The sequence below is a fragment of the Rhinatrema bivittatum genome, chromosome 13, assembly GCF_901001135.1.
Source record: "Rhinatrema bivittatum chromosome 13, aRhiBiv1.1, whole genome shotgun sequence".
Classification (NCBI taxonomy): Eukaryota; Metazoa; Chordata; class Amphibia; order Gymnophiona; family Rhinatrematidae; genus Rhinatrema; species Rhinatrema bivittatum.
In genome coordinates this window covers 31609064-31627645 of record NC_042627.1, presented here as the reverse complement: position 1 = coordinate 31627645, position 18582 = coordinate 31609064, and the positions used below count along the sequence as shown (strand labels likewise).

Genomic DNA, 18582 nt, shown 5'->3' with positions numbered 1-18582 from the left:
TTCCACACACTTCAATGCAGACTCCACCACATGGTGTGGTAGCTATTACTCCAAAACCTGGAGAAGCCTTTATTTTACAGATCCAACTTTCAGGCTACTGGAAGACATATTGGAGCTTGCCACATTTATTGAGTATATTTAGCTCATGGCGAGTTACATTCTGGTACAGTAGATATTTTCTCTGTCTCCAATATAAGTTGGTACCTGAGGCAATGAAGGTTGAAGTGACTTGCCCAAGGTCACAAGGAGTGACAGTGGGATTGGAACCCTAGTAACCCTGTTCTAACCATTAGGTTACTCCCCCATTTGAAAGTCTTTGAGAAGGCTATGAACTACCACAGATGCAAAATCTACAGATTGAAGAAATTGCAACAGTTCAAAAACATCTGTTCTCAGGTCCTGCTCTGTTCATAACACTGATGGACAGTGTCTTCACTAGCTTATCCAAAAAAGCATGAATAGCTGAAGTCAAATTCCACCTTGACTTCTTATGGTGCTGAGAACGAAAAATCTTGCTCTGAGAGGAAGGGCGATTTCACTGCCTCACAAGGTGTAGGGGACCCATTAGTGGTTGTCTTCCTCAGGGCCACTGTCTTCCAGGTGCTGCACTGCATCTAACTACAACTACAGCAATTGAAAGTGACATGATCCAGGCCCAGGCAGCAGAAGCAGACTGAATGGGCACCTGATGGACACACAGCACTCAGACCTTAAATTACTAACTGCAGTTCACTCGGCCTTTACCTTCTAGCAGAAGAAAAAGATTGTGGAGAACTAAACTTGAGGGGCTCCTGAAATGGCAGTAGTAAAAAAAAAAAAAAAAAGAAAGAAACACACCCACAAACCTTGAGGTGAACACGAGGCAGAAACAGGCTAAAAAGCTAGGAAAAGATATTTAAGAGATTAGGGGGTAGATTTTTTTAAAAAGCGCGTTCGCGTACTTTTGTTTGCGCACCAGGCGCAAACAAAAGTACACTGGATTTTAGAAGATACGCGCGTATCTTCTATAATCCTGGATCAGCGTGCGCAAGGCTGCCACCGTTCCCTCCGAGGCCGCTTCAAAATCGGAGCGGCCTTGGAGGGAACTCTTTCTCCCTCCCCTCACCTTCCCCTCCTCTACCTAACCCACCCCCCCTTACCTATCTAAACCCCCCCCCTTACCTTTATCCACGGATTTACGCCTCCCGGAGGGAGACTTAAATCCATGTGTGCCAGCGGGCTGCTGGCGCGCCGAGACTCGACCCGGGGGCGGTTCCGGAGGGCGCGGCCATGCCCCCGAAATGCCCCAGGCCGAAACCATGCCCCCAGTCCCGCCCCCGAAACATTGCATCATCGGGTCCTGCCCCCCCCCCACACACCCCCTTCCAAAAACCCTGGGACCTACGCGCGTCCCGGGGCTCTGCGCGTGCCGGCAGCCTATGGAAAATAGGCGCGCACGTGAGCAAGGCTTTTAAAATCCGCCCGTAGGAATATGTTTGTGCAGTAACTTGGATGAAGAAAGACTGAGGAGCTTCACAAGGTGGTGTGTATATGCAGCAATTCCCACACATGCTGGATATTTTGTATAGGCCTGGTGACGCACGCATGTCCCAGGGCTTGAAAAAAGGGGTGGGGCGGTCCTGGGCAGGGCCAGAGGCCTCCTTAGGGCCGCTAGGCCAGAATGCAAAACCTACACCTGCCCAGAAGAAGGCTTAACTTGCTAAATAAAGGTTGGGGGGCGGGGGGAACAGGGAAAGCCATTGGGGCTCCCCTAGGGCTCGGTGCGCTTAAGGTGCACAAGTGCGCCCCCCCCTTGCACGCGCCGACCCTGGATTTTATAACATGCACGCGGCTGCGCGCATGTTATAAAATCGGGCGTAGATATTAAAATCCGGCCCTTGATGCTGAGAGGCGGCGATTTATAATTTTATATCAGGGAGGGAAAGATCTCAGAATCCAGCAAGGAAGATTTTATAAAATCTAGAAAACTTGCTTCGGATATTGTAGTCACAGGTCCAAAGTTATCCCAAACCAACCTATTTTCTTTATTACTGCAAATTCATTTTTAATGTTTTTTCCTTTTTAATAAACTAGATAAAAAAAAAAAAAAGCTACTTATCTTGGAATATCTTGATCAGTTAGTGCTAGACAACCTCCATGACTATGGCCAGCATTTTGCATTACTTATTTAAAATTGTTTTCTGTCAGACAGTTACGATGGCCGCCCGGTAGAGATGTGGGTTGTTTGAGCTACTGAGCCTAGTAAAAGAATTTCTTGCTGCATATTTACCATAATAGGGAGAACGCGCAAACCACGGGGGAGTCTTACCCTGCAGTCCCCTCCGTGTCGACGCCTGTCTCCGGCCCTATGGACGCTCACATCATACGCAGGGACATGCAAGCGAGAGGAATACAGCCGCTGGAGAGTCGTGAAGGGGAAGACGAGCTCCCTTCTCTCCCAGGCTCCATGTCACCTTTTAGCCCCACTGAAGGAACGCCGCCGGGAAATCCTGCCGAGGAGAGAGCTGCTCCTGGGATGAGGGAAACACAGTCAGACCGAAGTGTCGAAGGGCGGAGCCCAGCAGGGATCTGAGGAGCAGCGACTTTGGCAGAGAGCCCAGGAAACATCGAGGGGCAGACCGGTGTTGAAGGTGGAACAGCTTTGGAAGGACAGGCTGGAGCTGCTGTAGCACTCCCTATTATGAACATACCACCTTCAGAATTTACTTTGGAGACTATAGAGATGAGAGCTTCTATCCTGCGGCAAGTTAACCCAATAAATGAAAACATTAACCAGTTAGAAGAAAAAGTGAAAGTGCTGAGTAACACTAGTACAGAGCTGGAACACCAAATTGTGACCAATAGGCAACAAATAAGTGGAATACAATCTGTACAATCAGCAATGATAAAGGAGAGGAACAGCATGGCAATGAAAATGGAGAATTTAGAGAACTTAACAGGAACTTAAGGTTCATAAATTTTCCGCAGGTTCCTTTAAATCCTCCAAGAGATATGTTTAGGAGATATCTTTTGGATGTTTTGCAAATAGCTGAAAATGCAATAGCTCCGATTACAAAGATTTTTTTATCTACCTAAGCCAAGAAGATCACTGGTGCAATCAGAAAGGGAGATCTCACCTGAGTCTATACAGAATCAACCACTGAATATCTCAAATATTCTGGAGACTTCAGACACAGATTTGGCAATACCAGCAATGTTAGTGACGCTCGCACTGGAACACGATAAAGAATGGTTATTGCGATTATGTCTTCGACATAGGACTGATTCATTCCTTGGTTGTAACATGTTTTTCCGGATGTCTCACGAGAGACACAGAAAAGAAGGAAGGCCTTTCTACTATTAAGATCTCAGGTTTTGCAAATGAGGGGGGGGGGGGCTTTTTATTTAACGTTTCCACGCAAATGCATAATAAAGTATAATACATATATTTTCTTTGACTCTCCCCAATTGACGCAGTTCCTAATAGGGAAGACTGTTGTGGCACCAGTCTCTTCGAACACAGATGTTGTAAGTTCCTTATAGTTATTTAGTCTCTGTATTTACTGAGCTTATTTCCTTATTTTTTGTAGTAAAAGAAATTATCTTTTGCGATTCCTATAGGTTGAGTATAACTGTCCCCTCCTATATTTGAGGACTTTATACAGAGATATAAGATTGTATTTCTTTATTGGGAATTGGTTTTTGAATGAAGATTGTTATCCCTGTATCTCTTTTCAAGATGTAATCTTGTTAAATTTTTAAAATGCATAAAAATTAAAAAAAAAATTGTTTTGATACTGCCTATACAAATATAAGATCTAGGCAGTTTACAATAAAAATAAAATATATTAATCCAAATAAAATATCAATAGTTAAAAAAAAAAGTTGAGTTATACAAAAGCAACCAAATAAAAAAACATCAGGCAAACAAGAATAAAAGCGGTAAAAGTATAAAATATTAAAAGAAAAATTAAGAATGGTGGAATTAAGGATTTTGTGTTGGAGAGTCACAGTTTTGTAGATGTAGAGTTAAGAGGAATACAAGTACATTTTTAGGGCTTTTTAAAATTTGGTAGTAAACTGAGGGAGTGAGTTCCATAGGATGGGGCCTTCTACTGAAAAGGCACGTGTTCTTGTTAAATTGAGTCTTGCCGTCTCGACTGTGGGAATTTCTAAGAGACATTTATCTTGTGAATATAGTTGACGGGATGGTTGATATAATCTTAGGGAGGAACAGAGCCATATAGAAGGCTGCTTGTAAATCAGATTATGGATAATTGACAATACTTTTGAAGTGGATACATTGTTTTATTGGGAGCCAGTGTAAAGTTTGAAGAATGGGAGTGATATTATCTCTGCGCGTTATGTTAGAAATGAGGCGGGCAGCGGTATTTTGGACCAATTGTAGCAGGCGAAGTGTGATATCAGGAAACCTAGAAAGAGGGAATTAAGGTAATCAAGTCCAGTTAAAATCAGCGCTTGAAGAACTGTGCAGAAGTCTGCTGGGAATAACAAAGGTTTTAATTTTAATATTTTGTAAAAAGAATTTTTCACTTTTGTGGAGATATTGGACATGGAGCGTTTAGTCCATGATCATGGTATAGGTTTCATATACAAATTCTGCAGGTAGGCTGCAAGACTAGTTAGGGATAGTGGATAAATAAACCATTTCTGTCTTTGAGGTATTTAATTTTAGATGGTTATGTGATAACCATGTGTTAATAGTTTTAAGGTATAATTGCTTCAGGGCAACTGAGTAAGGCAGATTTCTATAACCAACATTGGACGTCTCTCGGAGCTGAACACTCTACCAATGTTTTGGGGTTTCCCCCCCCCCCCCCCAATATCAAAAGCAAGTTTTCTAGATTTTATAAAATCTTCCTTGCTGGACACTTTTGCTTCTGACTGCATCGGCTGTTTGTGTAGGTGGTCAAAGTCTAAGTCTCTTATATGCGCTTACATTGTGGTAGCTACTTTACAAGAGGGAAATGACAGGTAATCTCCCTTTGAAATTAGCTTCAAGGTATGCATGCATAAAAAAATAATGCCTGGATACCTTGCAACTAGATGGGCTATTCAACATTATCCTCTACCTATGCGTCAAGCCTCAAGAATACCATTTGCAAGCAATATTCGTGAACTGCAACCATGGCTGTTCCTCATCTTCACTTGCGTCTTGGCAGAGGTGTCTGACACTGTTCTGTGTAATAGAGCCAATAGAAAAGGTTATGAGCACAGATACTCACTCACAGCCCCAGGAGGCATCTCAGATAATAGAAGGATCGGGGGGGGGGGGGGGGGGGGGCGGAATGCCATGAAGTTAGAGTAGCTTATTTAAAACAAAATCAAAGAAGATTCTTTCACTCAGTGAATAGGTAAGCTCTGGAATTCATTGCCAGAGGATGTGGTTACAGCAGTGAGTAACTGGGTTTAAAAAAAAAAAAAAAAAGAGATTTGGATAAGTTTCTAGAGGATAGATAAATCCATAAACTGCTATGAAAGTAATTAATAAGCAATAATAGCTTGTGATCTAATGTTTGGGTTCTTGCCAGGTACGTGTGACTTGGATTGGCCACTATTGGAAACAGGATGCTGGGCTTGATAGGACCCTTGGTCTATCTTACGTATGTTCTTATTTTGAAACAGGAAACTTCCAGCAGGATAGAGGACCAAGGCTGCTGCATGGACTCTGTGTATATGCTCACAGTCCTGTGCCAAGTACAACCTTCCTGTTGGTTCTGTTCCATAAAGCAGCATCCGCCACAGTGGTGATCAACTTGCAAGGAAAGGAGATGTGTAAGCAGTCAGATTTTTTTTTACATTTGAGGCCTGCTATGTGTGCCTTTTATGAATCAGTTGCACACAGGATGCCAATAAAGTGAGGGTTTACATTCATTTCCTACCTTTGGTCTTGATTGCTGTTTCAATAGCAGCTGCATCCCTCTCAGCATCAAAATTGGTGGATGCCCTAACGGATCCAAGTGCACAGTGTTGGCTTGCAGATTGCTGGAAAAACAAAAGCAGGAATAATGTCTCTACATCTCGTGAGAATATTCTGTAAGCAGACCAATTATGCATATGGACAAGCTGCACTTTTGAGGCTGTTCTCTCTATTAAACCTTATGCAGCTTAACGTTTGGACAGAGTAAATATCAAGCTATCCTAGCTTTCATAAAATGGAAGACAGCTGCATAAAATTTTGTACAAAGGCTTACGATGACAAGCTTTAGTCTAGTTACTGTATGTTTACACTGCTTTCTTCCTTTGATTTAATTACAGGCAGGAGATTTTACAATATGAGAGTGATGGAGGGGGAAGTGCCATGCTCAGTTTCCAATCAAAATTACATTAAAAAAGACAAGTCTTCCACCAAAGCACAGTCACTTTAGAAAAACAACATTTTGCTTGCATCAAATTTTAATCCCTGTGATTAGTAATTTCCTCATATTTCATCTAATGTAGGGTAATTACATGACTAGTGTTGCAAGCTGACTCCATGTCTATTGATCAGTCTTTTTTTTTTTTGCATATCATCAATAAAGAACACTGCTAGGTGGTATACAATACATATGGTAGAAGTAGTTTAGCATTGCAGATTTAAAGGCTTTTATGCTGTTTAATGGTACACCCTAGGAGTATTTGCCATCTTGAATGCAAGGGTAAAGATGTATGGAATCAGGACATTTTGAAGCACAAGTCCTCATTAACAGGGCAGCCCCAACACCCTGGGTTCTATCCCGCCCCTGCCCAGCTGGACACCCCACATTACACAGACACGAGAGCCTCAGTCATAACTGGGATGCTAAATGGCTGCAGTCATTTTATTAGAGGATCCTAACAAGGGAGTCTAATTTAGGGACCAAGTCCCAATATTAAACACAGAGTGCTGCTACTGGAGGGGCCCCGTCAGGCCGCCGATTTGACAAGGCCCACTCCTCAGATCTGACAGCCGTCCTTTATGGCAAATCGCCGAGTGGTGACCCCTAGGCCCTTCTTTCTTACTAGTACCTCCCTGCTTTGTATACAGCCCTCAGTGTTATATTAATCTTCCAGGACTGTCGTCTCCGCCACTGGGATCCCATCATATGCAGGCCAGGAAGTACCCCTCCAGCCCCCACAGGACGGGCATAGCAAACAGCTACAGCTCCTGCATTACACCAGTGAATACCTTCTGCAAAGCCTGCAGGAACATAATTTCCTATGTCAGATATATGCGCTCTATCCGGAGCATACAATTCTGCACAATGCGCGTTCACTCACATGTGCCTCAGATGACCGCCCAGGCGCTGCATGGCCTTGGCTATCTGCCAGTTTAACTTGGCGAGGTATCTCCCCCACTATCCAATGCCCAACAGTTTCCAGAGTATGATTTGTGACCAGCAGATTCTGGAGGACGGCCATGCTGAGACAATGCGGCTCAAGTCATCCCTGATTGTGTTCAATACGAGGCTGGTGCTACTCCCCAGGTCATTCTTGCCAAGGTGTATGATAGCGAGGTCTGGCGGTATAAAAAAAAACCAAACAGGCTCTCTCAGACTGCGGCATGGGCCAGAGTTGGTGCCAACACATACCACTCTGACCCAGCCATTTGACGGTCTAGCCTCATCCAGCCAACCCCAGGTCAAGCCTGAATTTCCCTCTCGCAGTCCTTCTATGCACATGGTTGATGAATGAGTGGCCCACGATCCATGCTGAACGACAGTCGTCAGCTGCAAGCAAAAGGAAACTTAAGTCTCAGGACGCACCCAGGCCAGTGCAAGTGCAGGTAGCAGTCATCACACCTGATGTATAATGTAAATGCCCTGGACCTTCATTGGCCCATCTGCTGTATGGCAGCCTGTGCAGGCCGGCGATCTCTGTGCTGGACGCAGCTCCAATGCAGAATGCCGAAACATTCACTCGGAAGCCTGGCTTTTAGCGGTGCTTTCTTGCAGAAAACTGGTATCTGCTTAATGGGGATTTGTCCCGGTGTAGTAAGAAAAGACCATGCCCTTTTGGGCGTAAAGTTAAGTACAAAGTTACGGCCACACCAGACACATTACCAGAACTTTTGACTTGTCAGAGTGATGACTTGAGTGTACGCCCCTTATCAGTCTGACTGCCTCAATGTTAGGCACAGCATGCCATTCAAAACGCTGTCTTCCTGTAGCAAGCCATGCATCTGAGATGCATTCTGCAATAGTGCTGTGAACTCACTAATGTGTAGGGCACTGAAGAACACAAGCGCAAAGGCAACTTGGACGAGTGCAGTCTTAAACTTGCTTGATGCTGCCAAGGACAAAACGCTCTACAGTGACAACAGGTCATGAGTTAGTGGCCTCTGGGAGTCATGCCGAGCTATGGACTCCCTTGCCAAGCCTAGCATCAGTCTTTTCACCACAAAGTACTGCTTGGCCCATTTCCAACTTTGCAAAGAATGCCAAGGCAGTTAGGTGCGCACAATGTAGCCAATAAATCCTCAGGAACCTGGCGACCGGACCAACCGCTCGCAGTGAGGAACACCTTCACTTTGATGCAATTGCAAATATAGGTGTTCCAGGTGGATGGAATGAGTGATCTTTGCAGCATCTGTACGCCATCCAGTTCCAAAGGACCATAGCTGCTCTGGAACCTCTTTGCCAATCAGCTCCGCTTGTGGCACCAGCTTCCTGAACAGGGACCACTTGGAACGAAAGAGAGAATCCGCAATTTCATTGTGCACTACTGCTGCATTGTCATACCATAACATTACCCGTTGGCAACTAAGAACCTCAACCCAAATGTGTAAGGCGACCACAATAGAAAACAGCTCAAGGAATGTGATATTCCTGATTAGCCAGTTGCTGCCCATTGGTCCGGCCACTGCGCTGGGCATCAAGCACCTTTGAAATACACAAAGCTGAAGGTCATTGCTGCTAATTGGCATAGGAAGCCACACTGAATCATTGAAGTCCCTGAGGAAATTAGACCACAGACCTAAGTCTTCTTTGATTGACTTGCTTATGCAAGCTGTGCTGGTCCTGAACCAGGCCCACAGTGGACCGGTATAATCAGCACAGAAAGATCCTGCCCATGGGAATAACTCACACTGTGAAGGCCAGACTGTCTGAGGAACTTCATGTGCTTCAGCTTGACTTTCCTACTTCGTATGGTGACAGACACCATATCGGCCAGTTTTGCCACCTTGTCACTGGGGAGTCTAGATTCCATCCACATGGAATTGAGCTTGATTCCCAGGACAGTCACTGGGCCTTGTGACTAGTCTCCTGCCACCTGGATGCCAAATCTCCACGTCAGCCTGCGAAATATGTCGAACAACCTGATGCATTCAGCCATACCCCCTCTTATAAACAGGAAATCAAGGTCATTGACTAGTGTCGCCAGCCCAGCAGCCTTTGCAGTAGCCCAATGTAGGAAGGTACTGAATGTTTCAATGTAGGCGCAAGAGATTGAGCATCCCATTGGCAAACGCTTGTCATAATAGAAGTCCCCTTTGAAACTGAAGCCAAGTAGTGGGAAACTGCTCAGGTGGACTGGGAGTAACCGAAAAGCAGACTCAAGATCTGCCTTTGCCATAATTGTGTCTTGCTGCATGACATCAGCAGCTCTAATGCAGTGTCAAGGACAAATACTGTACCAAGCAGTATTATGAGGGGATATGGTTGCTTACGGAATCCCCCACTGGATGGGAAAGCTTGTGTATCAGCTTGTACATTCCTGGCTCCTTCTTTGGGACAACTGCCAGGGGACACAAGACAAGGTGGTCCAGCAGGGGTTCAGTGAAGGGACCAGTAATTCGCCTGAGCTGAGAAGGGCAACCAAAGTGATAAGAGGGCATGGAACATTTCCCCTATGAGGAAAGGCTAAACAGGTTAAGACTGTTCAGCTTGGAAAAGAGACAGATGACAGGGGATAAGATAGAGATTTACAAAATCATGAAAGGACTTGAATGGGTAAATGTGAAATGGTTATTTACTCTTTTAGAAAATACAAAGAATAGGAGGCACTCCATGAAGTTAGCAAGTAGCATATTTAAAACAAAATTGGAGAAAATTCTCACTCAATGCACAATTAAGCAATGGAATTCACTGCCAGAGGATGTTAAGGCAGATAGTATAGCTGGGTTTAAAAAAGGTTTGGATAAAGTTCCTGAAGGAAAAGTCCATAAATTTCTATCAATCACTAGGGAATAACGACTGCTTGTTGCTGGCATTAGAAGCATGGGATCTAATGTTTGAGTATGTGCCACATACTTGTAACTTGGATTGACCACTGTTGGAGGCAGGACCCTTACTTTTCAATATATTTATAAATGATCTGGAAAGAAATACGACGAGTGAGGTAATCAAATTTGCAGATGATACAAAATTGTTCAGAGTAGTTAAATCACAAGCTGATTGTGATAAATTGCAGGAATACCTTGTGAGGCTGGAAAATTGGGCATCTAAATGGCAGATGAAATTTAATGTGGACAAGTGCAAGGTGATGCATATAGGGAAAATAACCCATGCTATAGTTACACAATGTTAGGTTCCATATTAGGTGCTACTACCCAAGAAAGAGATCTAGGAGTCATAGTGGATAACACATTGAAATCGTCGGTTCGGTGTGCTGCGGCAGTCAAAAAAGCAAACAGAATGTTAAGAATTATTAGAAAGGGAATGGTCAATAAAATGGAAAATGTCATAATGCCTCTGTATTGCTCCATGGTGAGACCGCACCTTGAATATTTTGTACAATTCTGGTTGCCGCATCTCAAAAAAAGATATAATTGCGATGGAGAAGGTACAAAGAAGGGCTACCAAAATGATAAAGGGAATGGAACAGCTCCCCTATGAGGAAAGACTAAAGAGCTTAGGACTTTTCAGCTTGGAGAAGGGATGGCTGAGGGGGGGATATGATAGAGGTGTTTAAAATCATGAGAGGTCTAGAACGGGTAGATGTGAATTGGTTATTTACTCTTTCGGATAATAGAAAGACTAGGGGGCATTCCATGAAGTTAGCATGTGGCACATTTAAAACTAATCGGAGAAAGTTCTTTTCACTCAACGCACAATTAAACTCTGGAATTTATTGCCAGAGGATGTGGTTCGTGCAGTTAGTATAGCTGTGTTTAAAAAAGGATTGGATAAGTTCTTGGAGGAGAAATCCATTACCTGCTATTAATTTAGTTGACTTAGAAAATAGCCACTGCTATTACTAGCAACGGTAACATGGAATAGACTTAGTTTTTGGGTACTTGCCAGGTTCTTATGGCCTGGATTGGCCACTGTTGGAAACAGGATACTGGGCTTGATGGACCCTAGGTCTGACCCAGAATGTCTTATTTTATGTTAAGATCCAAGTGTAGCCTCTGTTTACATGGTATAACCCATTGATCTGCCTCCCCTTAAGCAGAGACCCTTAGTGGTCCAGTTTTGGGATTCTGATGTAGTCATCCTCATAGAAGAGATGTAGCAGCAGCTTGAGGTATGCAGAAATCTGCTAGCAAATGGTTAGAGTCTTTTGGGGCAGCCTGCTTGAGGTGCTTTTTCTCCACTAAACTATACAGGCTTACTTCTGGACTTTAGTTTCTTTTTTATGAATGGTGGCATACATTTATTCTGAACCTCTAATCTGTTTGAAACAAATCCCATGTTGTCTACCAGTGTTTTTATCATCCTGGTTGAACCATTTGACATCCTTAACATTTTAAGGTTAAAAAAAAAGATATTACATTTTCAGATCATGCTCTTTGCCCACTAGGGTTGCCAACTGGCTCCAGATTTTCAGGGCAGGTTGATCCAGTCCTGGTTTTATCCCATTGCATTATAGGACTTATTCTGATTTCCCTAAGAAAAGCAAGACTATAAATACTTTCATATAGGGGAGTAAAACTAGGACTAGATCAACCTGTCCTGAAAATCTATAGCCAGCTGGCAACCCTTATGCCAATGAACTGGAAGAAACATGGCACAATTGCATCAAGAAACATTGCTAATGCTAACATGTTATAGAGCTTCCAGTCCAGAGAAGGATCTACGGCAACAAACATTATGAGGAGGTAACTGTAAATACTTAAAACTAATACACACATTTAGGCTATTTCATAATCCTTTCCTTATCAGAAAACTAAAGAATTTCTCTCCCTGGTGACAGCATAGGAAAGGTACTGTTTGCCAAGCTTAATGTCAAAAGCAAGTCATAAGCAATGATGAAAGGTCCTGGCGTGAAGAGCTTTTAAATGAAGGAATATACATTGGCACACTATTCACTGGTTCTATTTAAATGGAACCTCCCCCACTGTAATGCAATACAATATTATGCAATTTCAAAGGGAAAAGAAAAAAATATTATAGATAGATATAAAATGGATTATATCTAGGTTTCATTATTGCATTTGCATCTTGGTATTGGTCCAGAGATGCTTAATGCATCCTGTCACAGCAAATTATACTACTATCTGCATAAGGATTTTGAAGTTTGTCCCCTGGAACGGGAGACTTGAGACTGTGTCCCCACAAAGCTTACCAAAACATGGATTCTTGTCAGAACTTGATAGGAAAAAATTCAAAGGGTGGACAGATGGAAATAAGCAACTTCCATTAAGTTGCTGACTTTTGTAAATGGACTTGTTACAGGGAAGTACTTCTATACACTTTGTTATTTATTTTTGCATGGCTTTATTTGCCAATTTTGATTTTATACATCGGTTTTAGCATTAAATTATAAGATGCGATCTGAGGATTACATTATAAGTCTATGAACTGTCTGCTCAGAGATTTCTCTCATGTTGTATGAAGATCCTGTTACACACACTTTTCAGTCATAGCAGATAATTTGGTATTTCATGAAATTTATCATTTTTTCCCTTGAGGATACCTGGATGCTTCAAACCATCTCATTTAATGGGTTTATGTTAGTACTTTCTAGTTAATTTTCAAAGGGAAATTGACTTGGTAACACACAAAGGTCACAAAAGAGCACATGGATGTTTGAAAAATCAAATGCAGGAGTGCCTTTTCTTTTCCCCACCAAATGTCTTTGTAGCCCAGCCAAAAATGTGTGAGCTAATGGAAGCCCATGAAAGTACAGAGAAGGGCGACCAAAATGATAAAGGAGATGGAACAGCTCCCCTATGGAGGAAAGGCTGAAGAGATTAGGGCTGTTCAGCTTGGAGAAGAAACGGCTGAGGGAGGATAGGATAGAGGTGTTTAAAATCATGAGAGGTCTAGAACGGGTAGATGTGAATTGGTTATTTACTCTTTCGGATAATAGAAAGACTAGGGGGGCATTCCATGAAGTTAGCATGTGGCACATTTAAAACTAATCTGAGAAAGTTATTTTCACTCAACGCACAATTAAACTCTGGAATTTGTTGCCAGAGGATGTGGTTAGTGCAGTTAGTGTAGCTGGGTTTACAAAGGATTGGATAAGTTCTTGGAAGAGAAGTCCATTACCTGTTATTAGTTAAGTTGACTTGGAAAATAGCCACTGCTATTACTAGCATGGGATAGACAGTTTTTGGGTACTTGCCAGGTTCTTGTGGCCTGGATTGGCCACTATTGGAAACAGAATGCTGGGCTTGATGGACCCTTGGGTCTGACCCAGTATGACATGTTTTTATGAGCATTTTTAGTTATCCTGGAAAATGTCTTTCATAATCTCATCTAGTAGAGCTAAGTGCTGGTCCTTTTGCAAGAGCTTTTGGAGTCAATGTTATTTGTTGCAGTGCTGGGTGTTCTGCTTTGGGCCCAAGGAGCAAAGCCACTTCAGCATCAGATTTCCCATAATATACCAAAAACACAAAATAAGACTTGTGCTGGTTAGAAGAGTTAGCATGGCATGTGTGTTATGTTTATATTTATGGTCAAGATATACTGTTATACACCTGTTAAATTAAAAAACTGGTTTAAAAAAAAATAGTAGGAATGATTGAATATAAAAAAGTTCCTTGATGGATCAATATTTCACTTTCAGAATTTCCTAGAAGTTTTCTAACTCTCCCCTATGGCTGCAGCAGAAAAAGCCATCTGGGATTCATTTAAGATATAAAAAGAGGGAACATTTAAAAATAACAAAACAAAAATTATATCTAACATTCTCCCTGTGTAAAGAAAAAAAAAGTGAGAAAGTATGCATGACATTACTTTTCCATGAATATCCACACCTTAAGCTTCCAAGTTTTTTACTCCTTGTTAAATGTAACTTTGCCTTATTCACTTCTATTGTTAATTACTTTATTTATTGCTTCAGTTATACCCTTGTTCTATGTAAACCGATCTGATATGGTTATTACTATGAAGGTCGGTATAAAAAAGTGTTAAATAAATAAACCTCTCAGATTACTGTGAATCCCACAATCATATACTTCCCCTGCTCCCCCAAAACAGCTGAGATCAATCCTACATATTTTTTCCCCCCAAACAAGAGAGGAATATAAGGCATAGGAGTAGTTTTATGGCTTGCATTCACCTCTCATTCTATGTTTAAGCTAGTTTAATTTTCTGAAGAGAATTGGTGAATAATTCACACATTTTAGAGAATTAACATGTGGTACTTACACTTCCTTCGAGTGTGAGCTTTGAAAGAATTTCATGGATCGTGGCCATTCTGAAAGCAGCTGAAAAATATAAGTAGACCATGTAAGTTTACCATTTCAGTATCACAGAAGTTACAGCAAACGCCTGGTATTAGGATGCAAGTCACCCCAGCAATATAGCGCTACATGACTGCTACGAGAATGGGTTATGTGGCCCAGATCAAACATTTCTAGGTTTGCTATATACATTGAAGTGCTTGAATTAGTCAAACCACTAAAATTTGAGCACTCCAGCACAATTAAAAGATTTTAATCATATTCAGACCCTTCATGAAGTGGAGAAAAGTATAATGGACTATCGCTACTGACTTAGAGAAGAAAAACTACTTTCCAGGATATTTTCGTTAGCGTAGGCTTTTCCTTTGTTGCTAGGCTCAGAAACAAGTAGTATTGTCTCATGTCTTGCTTAGCACTTTTCACACCAGAATATTTCTAAATTTGTTTGACATCAGCTACTCCTGCTAATATTATCAAGGAATATTGACTCATTCTGCCTGTAAGTGGAAAAATTACATGCATTTACTGATGAGAAAAATGTTATCCTATTTTAGTCTCCTGGCACCTTCCCCCATATTTACATAATAAAACAGAAAAAGACCTTCCAGCTCATACAGCCTATCTGGTTATTCTAGCCACACTGCTAAGTTAGTCACATCTCAGCTACCACATACAAAGAGTGAATACTTAGAGGTAGATTTTCAAAGCAGTGTGCGGCCATCCATGTCATTCCCAGCGCCTGCACATGGCCACGCCAATTTTATAACATGTGCGTGCTGGCACGCGCACATTATATCAGACTAGCAGTTAAGCCTGTAACAACGGGCTACATTAAAAACTATTTTCGGTCCGTTTTCAGACACTGCACCCATCTACACTTGTTTTCCCTCACTCCCCCTTCCCCTTGCTCATTCACCCCCCACCTTCCTCCCCTGCCCCCCTCTCACCTCCCCCCTCATTCTCCCTCCCACTCCCTCCCTCACCTCCCCCAGTCACTCCCATCCCCTTCCCACTTTTTTTCTCTTCTGCACAACTTCTTACCCTTCCCACTTACTCATCCCTTTTCCTTCCATCCCCTCTCATTCCTTCCACTATCACCTCATCCACAACCCCTTCCCTCACCCTCATCCACTCCCTCTTTTTCTCTTCTACAGGGCGGGCTGGGAGGGACCAGGCTAAAGGAGGAGGCATTTGCTGACGGAACTGCAGCATGTTAACAGCCTGAGCCTGTCCCTCTGTCGCTGTCCCTACTTCCTACTCCCTCCCCCGGCAACGGAGGGCCAGGCTCAGGCTGTTAACATGTCTGAGGAGCCTGACCACCACGCTCGTTGGTTGCCCGCCCGCTCAGCTTTCACTGCCGCTGGTCCTCCACGCCGCATCCACCGCTCTGTTGCTGGCCCGAAATGATGCTCACATACCGCCGCCACAAAACGCCGTGTCCACCGCTCAGACCGATGTGCTCTCTCACGGCATGTCGGGCAGAGTTCTTTGTGCCGCGCATGCGCAGTAGAGCTGCTCTACTGCGCATTTGCGGCACGTCGGTCAAGCCTCATTTATCTAGTTGATGGCTGCACGCATATGCACGCCGGATTTTAAAGTCCATGTGCGCATGTGCAGGCAGTGCGTGCAGGGGGGCAAATTTTCATGAAATACGCAGGGCGACGCAGTTGGGCCTTCCCCAGTTCCCCTCCCCACCTTTCCCTAAATTTTATTACTTACTGCTCCTCTGGAGTAGAAGCAAGTTACGCATGCCAGCCGGCTGCCAGCGCATGCTTCCCCAGAACAGCGGCTAATGGCTGCTGTCTCGGCCGGCCTCAGTCCTGTCCCGCTCGACCCCACCCAGGCCACGCTCTCCCCCCCTTTTTCAGGGCCCGGCACTTGTGCACATATCCAGACTTAGGCGCGTGGCCAGGCCCTTTTGAAAATACGCACAAGTCCCGATTTTTACGCGTGCGGCCCTTTCAAAATTTGCCCGTTATCCTTATCCAGGACAGTCTGTCTTACTCCTCTGTGCTCCACTATTTTGGGTAAAAGAGCATACCATATCCTCATTCATTCCCTTCAACATCCATCTTTTTATACCTAACCAAGACTAATAATCTAAATAGTTAGAAGTACTAGCATGGCCATTGCCCAAATATTTGCTCTTACAGATTCAGCTATTTGAGTGCCTGCATTTCCACTAGGACTTCTGTAACTACTCAAACACTGAATCCCAGTAAGATTATAAATGCCCTGATCTAAGGACTGGATGATGGCTTACCAGTGATATTTTGGAATCTATAGCCACTCCAAGGGTGAATCCTTGGCACTATTCTTGGGCAGCCATGGGCAGGATGTGGAGTCCATCTGTCTACACTAAGGAAAACAAAAATTATCAGGTAAGTAATTTCTCCATTTCTTAGCGTGTAGCCAGATGGATTCAGCACCAATGGGATGGGCATAGCTTTTTTACAATCAGGGCGAGAGGCTGCCTGCGGTCCAGTTAACACTACCCCTGCAAGGGCTGCACCCTCCCAGGCCTGAACATCCTGGAGAAGGTGTGCAAGGAGGAGCACATTGCCGCTCAGCAGATGATGGGAGACAGCAGTCTAGCTTCCGCCCATGAGACTACCTGAGCCCTAGTGGAATGAGCTTTAACCTGAAGAGGTAATAGCTTTCCTGTCTCCACCTCCTTAATCCAGTGAGCTATGGAAGCCCGCAAAGCTGGTTCACCCTGCTTCCTTCCACCATGGACAAATAGGTGGACCGTCTTTTGGACAGATTCTGAAACTTCCAGATACCACACCAAAAGCCTGACATTCAAATGGCGGAGAAGGCAGCATTATTCCACATCCTTGTGCTTATATAGGAATCGCCTGATTCAAATGAAACTCTGAGACTACCTTGGGCAAGAAGATTGGAATGGTATGAAGCTGTAACACTCCTGGAGTCATCTGGAGGAATGGTTCCCAAGACGACAATGCTTGTAGTTCAGAGATGTGTCTGCTAAGCTTATAGCCACCAGGAACACTGTGTATAGGGTTAATAAATGCAAGGAAAGATTGCACAGCAACCGAAAGGAGGGCCTTGCCAAGATCAATACCAGATTAAAATTCCACAAGGGAACCGGCCATCATAGAAGGTGCTTCACCTCTTTCAGAAAAAAAAAAACGGCCATGTCCGGATGAGCCGACAGGCGGGTTCCATTCACCTCGCCCCTGAAACAGGAGAAAGCCACTACCTGGACCTTCAAGGCGTTAAGGGTCAAATCTTTATTCAAGCCGTCCTGCAAAAATTCCAGAATTAGTGGGATTTTGACTCTACAAACGGTAATGCCATGTTCCTTGCACCAGGCCTCAAATTCTCTTCAGACCTGCACATACGCTAGGGATGTAGAGAACCTCCACACGCGGAGTAAGGTAGCAAATTCTGCTGATGAATATCCTCACTTAGTCAGGTGAGCCCTCTCAAGGGCCAGACAGTAAGACAGAATAGAGCTGGATCTTCGTGAAGGACCAGTCCCTGCTGCAGCAGGATGCTCTGCGGTGGGAAGCACAGGGGGGTCTCCATTAGGAGTCTCCGCATGGCTGCATACCACAGATGCCTGGGCCAATCTGGAGCTACTAGTAGGACTAATCCCCTGTGGCGCTCGATTCTGCGAATGACCCTGCAAAGGAGGGGCCATGGAGGGAAGGTGTATAGCAGCTCCTCTTCCGGCCAGGGTCAACTGATCTCTCCTGAGACTACCGTTGAGTTGTCCAATATTATGCGGACCGCTTGACCCTATAGTATGTGGATGAATTGTGGGAATGCCAACCTGACTGCCCAGGCGGTTTATGTTCCAGAGGGCCTTTTCCTTGGTCCAACACCCCTAGGCCGTCAGTTTGACAGTGAGCTCCCCAGCCTCAGAGGCTCATGTCTGTCATGAGGACCAGTCAGTTCAGAGGAGACAGGGGTACACCCCTGTCCAGATAAGCTTCCTGCAGCCACCACTGGAGCAGAGAGCATACTTCCATCGGTAAGTGGAGGTGAACTGAATAGTCTTGAGACAATGGGTTCAAACA

At 43.9% G+C, this 18582-nt stretch overlaps 1 protein-coding gene across 1 annotated transcript in view; it reads right to left on the bottom strand.

Moving 5' to 3' along the window:
* Positions 1 to 18582, bottom strand: part of ANXA2 (annexin A2) — a 78088-nt gene that overhangs the window by 43874 nt on the left and 15632 nt on the right. The window contains 2 exon segments of the mRNA XM_029574883.1: positions 5883 to 5985; positions 14502 to 14560. Coding sequence (XP_029430743.1) covers positions 5883 to 5985; positions 14502 to 14560 — 162 coding nt within the window.